Genomic DNA, 17882 nt, shown 5'->3' on the forward strand with positions numbered 1-17882 from the left:
ATTTTTGCTCGTCTTGCAAAACACTCGCAGACCAAGTTACTCGCAATCCAAGGTTTTACTGGAAATTGAGTCACTTTGGCGATAGTGCCAGCCACTGAGAGAAGAACGTAACTGTGCGTCCTAGAGCCTCTCTCTGTCACCAGAGTACGTATGGCATACGGGACAGTCTCGGTAAACCCAAGAGGGCACGTGAGCAGCAGAGGATAAGGACGGGGGCCAGAAGGGGACCGAAAGGGGGATATGTTATGTAAGGTTGCAGAACCTTCTGGGAGGATAAAGGGGCAGTCCCGGGAGCGTTCTGGGCTGTCTTCTGGAATCAACCCGCCGTCCTATGCTCTTTGGGCTTCGGTCGTCACATTCGACATCGTGGGTCAGGCAGTACTTTACTGACATGACCCGTTTATATAGTGACCCTGTTGGGGTCTAGCTCCGTGGTAGTTACCACATCGTTGGTTATCCCGAGTGTTTAATGTAGTTTGTGTAGCTACCCCGTTGGGGTGTATAATAAACGAGTTGCCTCCGAGTTACAAGTGTCTGCCTCTGTGGGACCCAGTACAGTAGTGTATTGTAGTACAAAGTAGTGTAGTGTATAGTAATGTAGTGTATAGTGTAGCGTATAGTAGTGTAGTGTACTATAGTGGTCTATAGTACACTACGTGACTTTACCGAATAGAACCAAAGAGTATGGATCCTTGCAGTCACGAAAGCTTAAAATCTAGAATACTATAGTAGTGTATAGTGTAGTGTATGTATGCCTCCCAAAAAACGACCCCTCGTCCACGTCGTGGGAGGTGGTAACAGGTAAAGTTCAGGATTGCCAGACAGGGCGAAGTTTGGTGGATGGTTCGACCACCTGGGCCGCTTCGGTAACCATGGAGGCCTGTCTAGACTCACCTGGAAACGCGCTGGCTAACGGGGCTCTGGTTAGCCACTTAGGCTAAGGGAGTAAACCCTGATAAAATCCCGGGTGGATACCAAGTGGCCAATGACCCACCTCAGTGGGGCGGATGAGCTACGGTCCAGATGGCCAACGGCATATGGCAGAGGAGCCACTAGATGTCTGGTGCTTCAGGACAAGCCTTCCAATCGTTATTGGTGTTTTGCCTCGCCATTGGACCAAGTCTTGGTTCCTGTTTAAGCCCCGTGCGGTAGCCTGGTCTGCATCAGACACTGCACATAAATTAATTCACGCACTGGCACCCTCCAGGGAAACTGTGCCATCGCACCACCACACTACACACCCGAAGCCCTTGGGCGATTGGCAAGTGGCGAGTGGGGCAGGCCTATGCAGCTAGAAGCTCCTAGTCACAACACAGCACCAAGGCGGCAGCTATCAGAAGGTCGTCATGTACTCGGATTAGGCAAGAGTGCATCTCGGCAGCTGTAGCTGTGACTGAGCAGCCCACGAGGATCCACTCTGCTCACCCCAAATGGGGAGGGGGCTAGAAAAGGTGCCTTAAACATCGTCTGCCTCGCAACATCCTGTCTGGCTTACCGCGACCAGAGGGAGCATCAATAATAGCGGTCTAAACAAAAAGAAATACAACCTAAACATTGGATCCTGGAATGTCAGGACCCTCACAGACAACCCAAACTCGCAACGTCCAGAGCGCTGAACAGCTCTTACGGCACACGAGCCGAGACGATTGAATATCCAAATTGCCGCCCTCAGCTTAGCCCGTCTGGCAGATGAAGGCCAACTGACTGAGCTAAGTGGAGGCTATGCCTTCTTTTGGAAGGGAAAACCAGCGCATGAACGATGCGTGCATGGTGTCTGTCGGGTTTGCAATTAACAACATGCTCATCGACAGCTTAAATGAGCTCCAATTTGGTATCAATGAGAGTTTTATGACTCTATGCCTGAAACTTGCAAAAGACCAACATGCAACCATCATTGTCACACCGTCTTCAAAAAAGGTGACAAGTCAGACTTTGATGACTACAGAGGGATCTCTCTTCTTGCCACTGCTGGAAAAATACTGGCAAGAATCCGACTAAACAGACTTCTGCCACTTGCTAAAAGACTCCTTCCTGAATCGCAGAGCGGCTTTCGACCTGGCAGGGGCACCTCGGACATGATCTTCTCAGCCCGTCAACTCCAAGAGAAGTGCCAGGAGCAGAGACTACCATTGTACATGGCCTTCTTTGATTTGACTAAAGCTTTTGATTTTGTTAATCGTGATGCACTATGGAGAATCCTTCTGAGATATGGCTGCCCAACAAAATTTGTTAACGTCCTCCGTCTGTTTCATGACGGTATGAAGGCTGTCATCCTCTCTGATAGTGAAACCTCAGAGCCAATCAAAGTTAAGGACCGGTGTGAAGCAAGGCTGCGTTATTGCACCAACTCTTTTCTCCATCTTGCTGACAGGAATGCTTCATCTGACAGAGAACAGACTTCCCAGAGGCATAAATATCATATATAGGAGAGACGGGAACACATTGAACATCAACCGTTTCAGAGCCAAGTCAAAAACATCAATCACATCCGTTATTGAATTCCAATATGCTGATGATGCCCAAATCAGTGCCTGCTCAGAAGCTGACCTTCAGGTCATCGTCAACATATTTACAGATGCGAACAGCAGGATGGGTCTAACATTGAATACCAGCAAAACAAAGATCCTTTTTCAACAAGCTCCGGGAGGACACCTACCACCCCCTACAAGCATTACCAACTATGCAATACTTGAAAACGTTCCCAGTTTCCCATACGTGGGCAGCCATCTCTCTAGCAAAGTCTTAATTGATTATGAAATCCAACATCGGATTGCCCGAGCTAGTGCTGCCTTTGGCAAACTTAAGAATAGGGTCGTTGAAAACCACGACATTACCACCAAGACCAAAGTGGCTGTGTATAATGCTGCGATCATTCAAACCCTCTTATATGATGCAGAAACCTGGACCACTTATCGTAAACACGTGAAATCTCTCGAAATATTTTATCAACGCTGTCTCAGGAAAATACTAAACATCACCTGGGAAGAAAGACGAACTAATATCGGTGTCCTGAAGCGATCCAACTCATCCAGCATAGAGGCCATCATTATGAAGTATACAGTGAGGGTAAAAAGTATTTGATCCCCTGCTGATTGTGTACGTTTGCCCACTGACAAAGAAATTATCAGTCTATAATTTTAATGGTAGGTTTATTTGAACAGTGAGAGACAGAATAACAACAACAAAATCCAGAAAAAACGCATGTCAAAAATGTTATAAATTGATTTGCATTTTAATGAGGGAAATAAGTATTTGACCCCCTCTCAATCAGAAAGATTTCTGGCTCCCAGGTGTCTTTTATACAGGTAACGAGCTGAGATTAGGAGCACACTCTTAAAGGGAGTGCTCCTAATCTCAGCTTGTTACCTGTATAAAAGGCACCTGTCCACAGAAGCAATCAATCAATCAGATTCCAAACTCTCCACCATGGCCAAGACCAAAGAGCTCTCCAAGGATGTCAGGGACAAGATTGTAGACCTACACAAGGCTGGAATGGGCTACAAGACCATTGCCAAGCAGCTTGGTGAGAAGGTGACAACAGTTGGTGCGATTATTCGCAAATGGAAGAAACACAAAAGAACTGTCAATCTCCTTCGACCTGGGGCTCCATGCAAGATCTCACCTCGTGGAGTTGCAATGATCATGAGAACCGTTAGGAATCAGCCCAGAACTACACGGGAGGATCTTGTCAATGATCTCAAGGCAGCTGGGACCATAGTCACCAAGAAAACAATTGGTAACACACTACGCCGTGAAGGACTGAAAGCCTGCAGCACCCGCAAGGTCCCCCTGCTCAAGAGAGCACATATACATGCCCGTCTGAAGTTTGCCAATGAACATATGAATGATTCACAGGACAACTAGGTGAAAGTGTTGTGGTCAAATGAGACCAAAATGGAGCTCTTTGGCATCAACTCAACTCGCCATGTTTGGAGGAGGAGGAATGCTGCCTATGACCCCAAGAACACCATCCCCACCGTTAAACATGTCGGTGGAGACATTATGCTTTGGGGGTGTTTTTCTGCTAAAGGGACAGGACAACTTCACCGCATCAAAGGGACGATGGACGGGGCCATGTACCGTAAAATCTTGGGTGAGAACCTCCTTCCCTCAGCCAGGGCATTGAAAATGGGTCGTGGATGGGTATTCCAGCATGACAATGACCCAAAACACACGGCCAAGGCAACAAAGGAGTGGCTCAAGAAGAAGCACATTAAGGTCCTGGAGTGGCCTAGCCAGTCTCCAGACCTTAATCCCATAGAAAATCTGTGGAGGGAGCTGAAGGTTCGAGTTGCAAAACGTCAGCCTCGAAACCTTAATGACTTGGAGAAGATCTGCAAAGAGGAGTGGGACAAAATGCCTCCTGAGATGTGTGCAAACCTGGTAGCCAACTACAAGAAACGTCAGACCTCTGTGATTGCCAACAAGGGTTTTGCCACCAAATACTAAGTCATGTTTTGCAGAGGGGTCAAATACTTATTTCCCTCATTAAAATGCAAATCAATTTATAACATTTTTGACATGCGTTTTTCTGGATATTTTGTTGTTATTCTGTCTTTCACTGTTCAAATAAACCTACCATTAAAATTATAGACTGATCATTTCTTTGTCAGTGGGCAAACATACAAAATCAGCAGGGGATCAAATACTTTTTTCCCTCACTGTAAACTCAGATGGGCAGGTCACCTCGCGAGGATGAATGACTCCGAGGCTTCCTAAGCAAATCTTCTATTCCCAGCTCAGCGATGGATCACGTTGCCCCCGGAGGTTGTCACGTTTCCGTGACAACCTTAAAATGCACCTCAAGCGAAGCCACGTAGATCCAAACAACTGGGAAGTCTATGCTCTTGATAGACTATCATGGAGGGCCAAAATAAACACTGGAACTCAGCATTTTGAGGCCGAGCGAAGAGAGTTGATAGCCAGGAGAAGAGCATGCCGCAACGCAACACACACCAGAGACAGAGACAACAACGAGTGTGAGCTCCAGGATGGACCATCTTGGTGCCCCCCCCCCCCACTGTGCCAAGATCTGCAGGTCACGGATTGGCCGATTCAGCCATCTCCGGACCCATGGACAGCCAGGTCCACCTCACAACACAGACACAAGTGACACCTGGAGGGAAATCATACTCGACTACGAGGGATCCCAGAAGAATAAAGTATGTTGACTTACTTCACACCGTACGTAGCCAACTGTGCCACCAGAGGTGCGGGGGGGAAGGACAACAAACTAAACACAAAAAGCAGTTCCAAAGAAATTCGTTTATAATTTTGAATTAAAAGTGCGTAGCTCCAGCGACTTCCTAATATAGGAAGGAAGAGCGCTCCAGACGGCGCCAGAAGCACGTCTGAAAGCGCCGTGCGATGCGGTCACCGTCTTTGTTCGACGGTCAGCCAAAAGCGGCCGTTGCTGCTGCTGCTGCTGCGAGGATGACCGGAGTTCGCATGGTGATGGGTGTGTCCTCCTTGACAAGATCAGCGAGGTATCGTGGTTCATTCGTGGTGATCGCTTTGCGTGCGTGTGATGAGCGCGACCTCACAACGTGTTCGTTCGGCAACCGGAAGCCAATGCAAACTCAGCAAAAGTATCCAAAAAAGTTACCAAAGTAACGAAAAGTTACTAAAATGTGACCAAAAAAGTTTCCAAAGTTATGAAAAAAGTAACCCAAAAATTACCAAAAATGTTACCAAAGTAACCACTTTTTTACCAAAGTAACCAAAAAAGTAGCCAAAGTATCCAAAAATAACCAAAGTTACCAAATAAGTAACCAAAGTAACCAACAAAATAACCAAAGCAACAAAAAAAGCAACCAAAGTAACCAAAAAGTAACCAAAAAATTACCAAAAAGGTTACCTCTAAAGTTACCAAATAAGTAACCAAAGTAACCAACAAAGTAACCAAAGCAACAAAAAAAGCAACCAAAGTAACCAAAAAGTAACCAAAAAGGTTACCTCTAAAGTAACCAAAGTTACCAAATAAGTAACCAAAGTAACCAACAAAATAACCAAAGCAACAAAAAAAGCAACCAAAGTAACCAAAAAGTAACCAAAAAATTACCAAAAAGGTTACCTCTAAAGTTACCAAAGTTACCAAATAAGTAACCAAAGTAACCAAAAATAACCAAAGCTACCAAATAAGTAACCAAAGTAACCAACAAAGTAACCAAAGCAACAAAAAAAGCAACCAAAGTAACCAAAAAGTAACCAAAAATTACCAAAAAGGTTACCTCTAAAGTAACCAAAGTTACCAAATAAGTAACCAATTGCGAATCGTAATATTTGGTCATGAAAGCCTCCGTGTACAAATTAACGTTCACTTACCACCGCGTGGCACACGGCCGGATCTCATAGTACCCTGTCACGGGAGCGCACCGCAGAAAAGTTTTGCACACGATGCGGTCCCCTTGGCGAACGTTTTCGCCGGCACGTCGCACGGCCGCGGCGCCATTACAAATTCGGGCGGGGGAGGTGGGGGTGGCGAGCGCGCGGTGGCTCGACTTACCGGTGCCACCCCAGTAGGCCGAGCCCACGTACTCCTGGAGGAGGACGAAGGAGACGAGAGCGGTGCCGCCGTTGGCGACGCCGACGACAAGTCGCGACGCGCAGAACCAGCGCCATGTGGGGGACAGCGCCGACGCGAAGCCGCCCAAGACATCCAACAGCAGCCCTGCACCCACGACGCCGCCACAAAAACCCCCTGAGCAGACTGTTGGGGGCAAGTGCTGTAAGCCGGTAGCAACTACGAAGGCCGGCATGGCAAATAAAAAGACAAAGGTTACCCCGTGTAGCCTTACCAGACTGTTGGGGGGCAAGTGCTGTAAGCCGGTAGCAACTACGAAGGCCGGCATGGCAAATAAAAAGACAAAGGTTACCCCGTGTAGCCTTACCAGACTGTTGGGGGGCAAGTGCTGTAAGCCGGTAGCAACTACGAAGGCCGGCATGGCAAATAAAAAGACAAAGGTTACCCCGTGTAGCCTTACCAGACTGTTGGGGGCAAGTGCTGTAAGCCGGTAGCAACTACGAAGGCCGGCATGGCAAATAAAAAGACAAAGGTTACCCCGTGTAGCCTTACCAGACTGTTGGGGGGCAAGTGCTGTAAGCCGGTAGCAACTACGAAGGCCGGCATGGCAAATAAAAAGACAAAGGTTACCCCGTGTAGCCTTACCAGACTGTTGGGGGGCAAGTGCTGTAAGCCGGTAGCAACTACGAAGGCCGGCATGGCAAATAAAAAGACAAAGGTTACCCCGTGTAGCCTTACCAGACTGTTGGGGGCAAGTGCTGTAAGCCGGTAGCAACTACGAAGGCCGGCATGGCAAATAAAAAGACAAAGGTTACCCCGTGTAGCCTTACCAGACTGTTGGGGGCAAGTGCTGTAAGCCGGTAGCAACTACGAAGGCCGGCATGGCAAATAAAAAGACAAAGGTTACCCCGTGTAGCCTTACCAGACTGTTGGGGGGCAAGTCCTGTAAGCCGGTAGCAACTACGAAGGCCGGCATGGCAAATAAAAAGACAAAGGTTACCCCGTGTAGCCTTACCAGACTGTTGGGGGGCAAGTGCTGTAAGCGAGTAGCAACTACGAAGGCCGGCATGGCAAATAAAAAGACAAGGGTTACCCCGTGTAGCCTTACCAGACTGTTGGGGGGCAAGTGCTGTAAGCCAGTAGCAACTACGAAGGCCGGCATGGCAAATAAAAAGACAAAGGTTACCCCGTGTAGCCTTACCAGACTGTTGGGGGGCAAGTGCTGTAAGCCAGGTAGCAACTACGAAGGCCGGCATGGCAAATAAAAAGACAAAGGTTACCCCGTGTAGCCTTACCAGACTGTTGGGGGGCAAGTGCTGTAAGCCAGTAGCAACTACGAAGGCCGGCATGGCAAATAAAAAGACAAAGGTTACCCCGTGTAGCCTTACCAGACTGTTGGGGGGCAAGTGCTGTAAGCCAGTAGCAACTACGAAGGCCGGCATGGCAAATAAAAAGACAAAGGTTACCCCGTGTAGCCTTACCAGACTGTTGGGGGGCAAGTGCTGTAAGCCAGTAGCAACTACGAAGGCCGGCATGGCAAATAAAAAGACAAAGGTTACCCCGTGTAGCCTTACCAGACTGTTGGGGGGCAAGTCCTGTAAGCCGGTAGCAACTACGAAGGCCGGCGTGGCAAATAAAAAGACAAAGGTTACCCCGTGTAGCCTTACCAGACTGTTGGGGGGCAAGTGCTGTAAGCGGGTAGTAACTACGAAGGCCGGCATGGCAAATAAAAAGACAAAGGTTACCCCGTGTAGCCTTACCAGACTGTTTGGGTCAAGTGCTGTAAGCAAGTAGCAACTACGAAGGCCAGCATGGCAAATAAAAAGACAAAAGTTACCCCGTGTAGCCTTACCAGACTGTTGGGGGCAAGTGCTGTAAGCGAGTGGCAACTACGAAGGCCGGCATGGCAAATAAAAAGACAAAGGTTACCCCGTGTAGCCTTACCAGACTGTTGGGGGGCAAGTGCTGTAAGCGAGTGGCAACTACGAAGGCCGGCATGGCAAATAAAAAGACAAATGTTACCCCGTGTAGCCTTACCAGACTGTTGGGGGGCAAGTGCTGTAAGCCAGTAGCAACTACGAAGGCCGGCATGGCAAATAAAAAGACAAAGGTTACCCCGTGTAGCCTTACCAGACTGTTGGGGGGCAAGTGCTGTAAGCCAGTAGCAACTACGAAGGCCGGCATGGCAAATAAAAAGACAAAGGTTACCCCGTGTAGCCTTACCAGACTGTTGGGGGGCAAGTGCTGTAAGCCAGTAGCAACTACGAAGGCCGGCATGGCAAATAAAAAGACAAAGGTTACCCCGTGTAGCCTTACCAGACTGTTGGGGGCAAGTCCTGTAAGCCGGTAGCAACTACGAAGGCCGGCATGGCAAATAAAAAGACAAAGGTTACCCCGTGTAGCCTTACCAGACTGTTGGGGGGCAAGTCCTGTAAGCCGGTAGCAACTACGAAGGCCGGCGTGGCAAATAAAAAGACAAAGGTTACCCCGTGTAGCCTTACCAGACTGTTGGGGGGCAAGTGCTGTAAGCCAGTAGCAACTACGAAGGCCGGCATGGCAAATAAAAAGACAAAGGTTACCCCGTGTAGCCTTACCAGACTGTTTGGGTCAAGTGCTGTGAGAGAGTAGCACCCATGAAGGCCGGCAGGACAAAAAAACACAAACATCCCCCGTGTAGCCTTGAAAGGTTAAAGGCCATCCGGGGGTACGTTTGTCTCCGCGCGGCGAGATGTTAACTCCATTGCCTGGTATACAGGAGGTCGTGGGTTAGATCTCAACCCTGACTCCTGTATATTGAATTTCTCTCTCCCCGTGATCTCCGTGATTTTTTCTCCGGCTCCTCCGGTTTTTCCCTCCATATTTAGAAACATACGTTTACCGAGTATTTGGCTGCCATAAATATATACACGATGATAACCCACTTTGTTGAGCCATCATTTGTGGCCAGGTCGCTTCTGAAAGAGATCCTGGTAGCTCAGTGGGCCTTACCTGATAAAATGAAAAAAGTTCAGTTCATAGTTTACAGAGTGATACGCAAACTCCAAATATGCACGCATCGTCAGGCGAGGTAGTTAGCATCTCACCACCTCAAAGATCCCCCGCATAGCCTTAACAGACTGTCGGGGGGGTGGGGGGAGCAAGAGCTGTTAGCGAGGAGCACACGACGTCTCTGTGCGTATTCTGTACCGATCAGGTAGACGCGCCTCCTGCCGTACAGGTCGGAGCACTGCCCAAATACGAGGGAGGCGAGTAGCACCCCGCAGAAATAGAGCGAGGACGCCAGCCCCACCAGGATGGCAGCGTCATCTCCCAGAGCCCACTGCACACAAACACACACCACCTCTATAAACACACACACACGCACGTACATACATACACACACCACCTCTATAAACACACGCACGCACGTACATATACACACCACCTCTATAAACACATGCACGTACATACATACACCACCTCTATAAACACGCACACGCATGTACATACACACACCACCTGTATAAACACACACACACACGTACATATACACTCCACCTCTATAAACACGCACGTACATACACACACCACCTGTATAAACACACACACACGCACGTACATACACACCACCTGTATAAACACACACGCACGTACATATACACACCACCTCTATAAACACATGCACGTACATATACACACCACCTCTATAAACACACACACGTACATATACACACCACATCTATACCCACACACACGCGTACATATACACACCACATCTATACCCACACACACGCGTACATATACACTCCACCTCTATTAAAAAAAAGACAAAGATCCCCCGTATAACCTTAAGAGACTGTTGGGGTCAAGTGCCGTTGAGCGAGCACCTACGAATGCTGGCACGGTACGCGGCAGGGTGGGTGGCCAGCACCACGCACGGCCGCCTTTACGTCTCTAGTGGCGATGTTTACACGCGAATTTGAGGCTGAGTCGACCTAGGGGAAGCCCAGGACCGGTATGGATAATCGTCACTGGTGTTGACTGTGAGCGCGAATCGAACTTGGGTCGCCGGGTTCATAGGGCAGCCCGCTAACCGCTTCAATCTCCAAAGAGTGTTAAGAATAAAGATACAATTGTTTTGTTTAATTTGCATATTGTAAGACAAAACATGTTTCGATTTAAAGCTTTCGTGACTGCAGTAATTCATATTCTTAGCTCTTAACGTGACTTTACCGAAAGAGCTAGGAATAAGACAAAATATGGTTTAGTTTTATTTGTATATATTTGTGACGTGATGTGTTCACCTTCACTAAACTTCGATTTAAAGCTTTCGTGACCGCAGGGATCCATATTCTTGATTCTTTCGGTAAAGTCACGGAGAAGGGAAATAATAAAATAATAAAAATAAAATACTCCCGACGTTTCGATTGCAACACAAGCAATCATCATCATCAGGTGTTTTCACACCTGATGATGATGATGATTTTTCACACCTGATGATGATTGCTTTGTGTTGCAATCGAAACAGCGTGAGAATTGTATTGTTTGATTTTCATCATTTCCCTTCTGCGTGACTTTACCGAAAGAACCAAGAATATACTTCACTAAACTGTTGCTGTAACGTTCTGAGCCCCGTGCCCCTGCCGGACATCTGTCAAAAAGAGCTTCATAGCTCATCAGATTGCTCCTGCAGTCTAAATAAAGATTCCGATTGTTAACTCGCAACACTGGCGCCACCGCCGCACGTATTCACTCACTCTGCGAGAGAGAGAGGACGACTCAAGAGGCGCCAGAAGGAGGAACCACAGACGACCGGGGAAGTAGGCACATACAGTAAAACCTTGGATTGCGAGCAGAATTCCTTCCGGAAACGTGTTTGTAATCCAAAGCACTCGTATATCAGTTGTGATCACGTGACGCTCGGCAGACAAAGCGTATACGTACACTACTCGCATTGCAAGACCCTCGCTCGTATATCAAATTAATATTTAAAAAAAAAAAATTGCTCGTCTTGCAAAACACTCGCAGACCAAGTTACTCGCAATCCAAGGTTTGACTGTATGTTGAACTTCTTTCACATCATACGTAGCCAACCGTGCGTGCTAATCCCGGGGTATGTTGGCGAGCAAATCCACAGCATTTACAGATCCACAGCAGGTGCGCCGCTGACACGTGCCGCCGAGCTGCGCCGCGTTTACCTCCGTGACAACAGAGGAGCCATTGGCGGCTGGTAAGGGAGGCGAGGTCCTGCGGGAGACCTCCGGGGAGACGGCGCGTGGGGGCGTGGGACCAGCCGGCGGGATCTGTCCAATGAGGATAATCAGCACGGCCTGGAACGCCAAGTACACCTGCGGAGGGACACGCGGAGATTCCCAACACCGCGTTACCTCACCCGCTGATCGCGTCGAGGGGCGTTAAGCCATCACCACGCGAACTCCGCTCATCACTCGCAGCGACGGCGGCTTTTGACTGGCCGTGAAACAAAGGCACAGTCGCCGAACGCTTCCAGAAGCGCATCGGCGGCCGTCTGGAACACTCTTCCCTTCCGATATTAGGGGCCGTTCATAAATAACGTCACGTGATTTTGGACGATTTTTGACCCCCCCCCCCCGCCGCCTCGTCACACGGCGTCACAAAAAGTCAGACCCCGCCCCCCTCAAATATGACGTCACAAAGCTCTGCCTCCCCCCCCCCCAAAAAAAAATATAAAACATGCTTCAAATCGCTTTCAACTATGCGTATTTAATGTGCCGCTGCACTCTGATGTTGTAGGAGAAAACATTTATTAAAAAAGTCTATTTAATTAAGTAGAACGTGTTGTCTATATTTATTTAAAGTTTGTGCATTTTGATGTGATGTCACATTTCTCACCCCCCCCCCGTGCGTGACGTCATTTATGGAAGGCCCCTTAGGAAGCCGCTGGGAGCTATGCACTTTAAAATCTAGATTGACAAACTCATTTCTTTCGAACTTGCTTATTGTGTTTGGCTTGTTGTTCATCCCCTGCGCCTCCGATTATTACGATTGGCTACGTACGGTGCGAAAGACTTTCAACATACATACGTATATACGGTAGCTTGGGACAATGGTTCGTGTTATTGCTCTGTGGCCATAGAGCTCTCATTCTGTATGTACGTATGCTGAACTTCTTTCGCACTGTACATAGCAAAACCGTGCTTATTGGAAGTGTGAATGCTGTCAACTATTTTTTGTTTTTTTACCAGGTAATGCCCACTGGGCTCTTTTTCAGAAGCGACCTGGCCACAAATGATAGCTCAACGAAGTCGCTTCTCACGTGGAAATCGATCGCAGCCAAACACTCTAAACGCACGTTTCTAAATGTGGAGGGAATATTCCGGCAGACCCAGAGAAAAATCCACGCGACCATAGGGGGGAGAGAGACACCGCAAACTCCCAAAGTACAGCAGGCGTCAGGGTTGGGATCGAACCCACGACCTCCTGCGTACCAGGCAACGGAGTTAACATCTCGCCGCCAAGTAACCGGTCCCGACAACTTCGCTCGTTCATTTCTTCCGCCCTGTGTGGACGACTCGGGACGACGAGACACACCGTGTTCAACCATTCCGCTGCAGGTCACAGCAACTCACCGACTCGCTCATCCCAGTCGTCAGCTCACCATGGGTGGAGTGAATCAGTGATTGAAGCTCACGGGAACGCTAACCACGGTAGTAGCAGCAGCAGTAGCGATAGAAGAGTGACAGGGAGGTGACCGACTGCCGGTGAATGGCTGAGTCACTGTAGATTTAATCGGTGAGTGAAGTTCACGGTAATGGTAAACCTGGTAGTAGTCGCTAAACAAAGAGTGACAAGGAGACGACTGGCTTTCAATCAGTGAGCGAGTGCCTGGAGTGCATCAGTGAGTGAAGTTGACAGGAAAAATAACCATGGTAGTAGCAGTAGTAGCGATAGAAGAGTGACAAGGAGACTGACCGCCGGTGAGTGAGCGAGAGACTCGAGAGTGAATCGGTGACTGCTGGGCACACCACTTAACTCAATTGCTGCTTTACGCTGAATTCCATCCGGCACAGTGAGTTATAAACTGGGTGCCGAAGTGGCGAGATGTTAACTACCTCGCCTGCTATACAAGAGGTCATGGGTTCGATCTAGACCCTGATGCCCGCTGTATATTTGGAGTTTGCTGCGTCTTTCTCCCCATTGGTCGCGTGGATTTTTCTCCGGGTCCTCCGGTTTTTTACCCTCCACGTTTAGAATCGACGTCACCATGCGTTTTAGAGTCTTTGGCTGCTGCTATAAATTTCCACGCGATGATGATGATAAGTCACTCTCTGCTGACCTATCATTTGTGATGGCCGTGTCCGCTTCTGAGAAAGAACTACACGAGAGCTCAGCGGGGCCTTACCTGGTGAAATAAAAAATAAAGTTTTCTTTTTTGTGATTAACCTGATGGAGGTGGGGTAGAGTTCGGAGGTGTAAAATATAAAGGTGCATCAAGATGAGGGTGATGATGACGATGACGATGATAACGATGACGACGATGACGATGATGACGACGATGACGACGACGATGACAACGATGATGATGCCGATGATGACGATAACGATGATGACGATGATGACGACGATGATGATGCCGATGATGATGCCGATGATGATGCCGATAACGATGATGACGATGATTGTGGGAGCCACGTCGCTGTCGTCCTGGCACCTGCACGAGCAGCAGCAGGCCACAGCGACGGCGCTGGTAGGGACCGCAGGCGCCAACGACCACGAAAGCTTCCTCCAGATCCATCGGCCCATCACCACCGCGGTGGCGCCTACGCACACGCAGAGCCGACTCGCACGTTGAGTGAAGAATAGGCGACTGTGGCCTTGAATAAAGGGTGGCTGTGGTCGGATAAAGGATTAATAGTGTGTGCGTTTGAATAAAGGATGGTGTATGTGTGGTCCATCACCACGGTTGAATAAAGGATCGAGACTGTGGGGATGAATAAAGGATGTTTATTGTGGTCCAATAAAAGATGGTGACTGTGGTTGAATCAAGGATGAATACTCAAACCGTGTCAACCCACACGGTTTACCCCGTATTCTTGTACAGAGAAATAGAGTTTTCAGATCCATGCGGCGTTACAGCCGTTTCAATGATGGGCAAAAAAATGTCTTGTGATGGGACTTTGCAGGATGAACGTTGAGATTTATAAGGGCACGGGGTGACCAATAAGGTCTGAATTGCTCTGTAATAAGGTAGGGCACTGATAAGGGGTTGACAGTTATGGTTTCTCCAAATTACCTGTTCCACCAGTAGCAGCATTTCATTAAAATATTAGTGCCCTCAGGGGGAATTAATATTGTGTCACTGTGGCTCGAAGATGTTAACTACCTCGCATGGTATACAGGAGGTCATGGCTTCGATCCCGACCCTGACGCCTACTGCTGTATATTGGTGTCTCTCTCTCTTACCATCATCATCACGGTGGCTATGAGATGTTAACTACCTCGCCTGGTATACAGGAGGTCATGGCTTCGATCCCGACCCTGACGCCTGCTGCTGTATATTGGTGTCTCTCTCCCCGTGGTCATGTGGATTTTTCTCCGGATCATCCGGTTATTCATTCCACATTTAGGATCAGCGTCAGGCGTTTAGGGTTATTTGGCTGCTGTAAATCTCCACGTTATAAGCCACTTCACTGAGCTTGCTACCATGACGATTGCCAGGTCGCTTCTGAAAAAGATGTACATAGTTAACTCAGTGGGGGGCTTACCTGGTAACATTTTTAAAAGATTAAGTTTACATTCCCAGACATCTGTGAAAAAAGGAGCTTTATAGCTCATCGGATTCCTCCGGTATAAATACAATTTCCCATTCTGAAAATATTTTAAAACTTTTGGGACCGGTTTTGGTCCCAAAAATGAGCAGTTGTTGGTCTTTGCTTCAATCAATGCTGACGCAAATGTCAGATGTCTGCAAGGATCCTCTCTCCGTAAGATATCAAACGATGGCCACTTGTTCTATATACATACATCTCACAATTTTCTGTCCATTTGCTTCAAGGCCGCGTAATTATAATATATGAATATGCTCAAAATGTCTCCCCCAATATATTGTAATAAAAAATGCTATTTTATGTAAATAAATAAATAAAACAATTTGCTAAACCTTGGCCACAATATCTGGACTTGTCTTCATATAAATCAATGCATAGATTTCTGTTGATATGATTGTGGTTATATTTTGATTTAAAGCTTTCGTGACTGCAGTAATTCATATTCTTAGCTCTTTCGGTAAAGTCACGTTGAAGGGAAACAATAAAATATATATAAAACAATAAAAATTCTCACGACGTTTCGACCATAACACAAACGGTCGTCATCAGGTGTGTCGGTTTGCATAAATTTATTTATTTTAAAACGGTGTATTTCTTTATAAAAAAACGTCAGCGCCACGCGCAGCGATTTGGCAGTTTGTTCAGAAGGACTAGTCCATCTATGTTCTGAAAAGAGGAGGGGGGAGACGAAAAATTAATGTATGCTGTCTGGAAGGATTTGATAAACCATTTCAGGTCTTAATTGATTGTTCACACTTACGGTGGCTTTCACACAGCATACATTAATTTTTCGTCTCCCCCCTCCTCTTTTCAGAACATAGATGGACTCGTCCTTCTAAACAAACTGCCAAATCGCTCTCCGTGGTGCTGACGTTTGTTATAAATAAATAAATACAAACACCGTTTAAAGATAAATAAATAAACGCAAACCGCAACTTCTTTCAAATGTTCCTTGCCGTTGGTTTTTCACACCTGATGATGACCGTTTGTGTTATGGTCGAAACGTCGTGAGAATTTTTATTGTTTTATATACCCTTTATTATTTTATTGTTTCCCTTCAACGTGACTTTACCGAAAGAGCTAAGAATATAATCGTGGTTATGTTAGTACTTTACTAATCCCTAACCTCTGCCCCATTACATACAATGAAACAAGAAATGGTACAAAAAAATAAGTAAAAAACAGAGCAATGTAATACAATAACACTATTAGACATTATTGTTAAAAATAATAAAAAAATAAAATCCATCCCATGTGCTAGTGACTTTTTAAATATTTTAGGCAGGAAATGAGTTTTCAAATTTAGATTTTTTTTGTTCTGGGTTGGGACCCCCCCAAACCCTCTGGAAGTTTTCGTCCCCCCGCCACCCAATGTTGACTCCAAGGCTACAGCCTTGATTTGCTTCTTTGCTGCACTCAGGTTTGTCAAGTGTGTGTCTGTGTGTGTGACGATTATCTGAACCGGTAGACTCAGCCTAAAATCAGTAGCTGGTGCGTAAACATCGCCGCTGTGGAGACAAAGGCGGTCGGGCGTGGTGCTGGCCACCCAGCACTTGCCCCTACAATGTTAAGGCTACACGGGGGAGATCTTTGTACTTACTGTAGAAGTACCGTACACTACACGCAGTCCATATCGACTCGCAAGAGGCTTGTAGTAGCCAGTACTTTAGGTGCGTATCCTTCATATCCACTGCGTGTAGACTATATCAAGTACCGTAACGTAGCGAGGATATACACCAATACAGTCTGTGTATATACAGTATATATACAGTATATATACTGTACTGTAAGTGCGTGTCCAACTGGACGCAGTCCAACATTGACTGCACCGTGTGCCGCTGTGAAACTCCGCACAGTCTACATATATACTGTATATAGACTGTATATATATAAACTCCATACAAAGTACGCGCACAGCGTTTGAAACTCGCGTGAAGTCCACGCGGCGTGCGGTGTGTGTTTGGTGTGTGTGTGTGTGGTGTGTGTGGTGTGTGTGTGGTGTGGTGTGTGTGTGTGGTGTGGTGTGTGGTGTGTGTGTGGTGTGGTGTGTGTGTGTGGTGTGTGTGTGTGGTGTGGTGTGTGTGTGATGTGTGTGGTGTGTGTGTGGTGTGGTGTATGTGGTGTGGTGTGTGGTGTATGTGGTGTGGTGTGTGTGTGGTGTGTGTGTGGTGCGGTGTGGTGTGTGTGGTGAGTGTGGTGTGTGGTGTATGTGGTGTTGTATGTGGTGTTGTGTACAGACCGCAGCGCACGTGTTGCTACTCGTACCCTCTCTGTAGACTGTATGTAGACTCTCTGTAGACTCTCTCTGTAGACTGTATGTAGACTCTCTGTAGACTCTCTCTGTAGACTGTATGTAGACTCTCTGTAGACTGTCTGTGTAGACTGTATGTGTAGACTGACTGTGTAGACTGTCTGTGTAGACTGTCTATGTAGTCTGTCTATGTAGACTGTCTATGTAGACTGTCTATGTAGACTGTATCTCGTTCTCTCCTTCGTCGGCTGTCAGTTTCCCGCGAACGAGCGCCACGTCCGCACCACCACACGCCCGCGCGCGCACGTCCCGATTGGCGGAG

General features: G+C 47.4%; 1 protein-coding gene across 5 annotated transcripts in view; it reads right to left on the bottom strand.

Annotated features, from left to right (window-relative positions):
- The window catches only part of SLC22A15 (solute carrier family 22 member 15), a 36247-nt gene extending 18365 nt beyond the window's left edge, over positions 1–17882 (bottom strand). For 4 of the 5 annotated variants that reach the window (XM_076053727.1, XM_076053725.1, XM_076053729.1 and 1 more), the window contains exons 1-5: positions 17575–17882; positions 14193–14301; positions 11701–11850; positions 9710–9842; positions 6506–6670 (exon numbers count right to left, since the gene is read on the bottom strand). In XM_076053727.1, coding sequence (XP_075909842.1) covers positions 6506–6670; positions 9710–9842; positions 11701–11850; positions 14193–14276 — 532 coding nt within the window. In that variant the 5' untranslated portion in view covers positions 14277–14301; positions 17575–17882. The remainder of the gene's footprint in view (positions 1–6505; positions 6671–9709; positions 9843–11700; positions 11851–14192; positions 14302–17574) is intronic. The other variant, XM_076053726.1, reaches the window with a different exon arrangement.

This window comes from Petromyzon marinus, chromosome 62 (genome assembly GCF_048934315.1).
Source record: "Petromyzon marinus isolate PM22_M1 ecotype Great Lakes invasive population chromosome 62, UKy_Petmar_22M1.pri1.0, whole genome shotgun sequence".
Classification (NCBI taxonomy): Eukaryota; Metazoa; Chordata; class Hyperoartia; order Petromyzontiformes; family Petromyzontidae; genus Petromyzon; species Petromyzon marinus.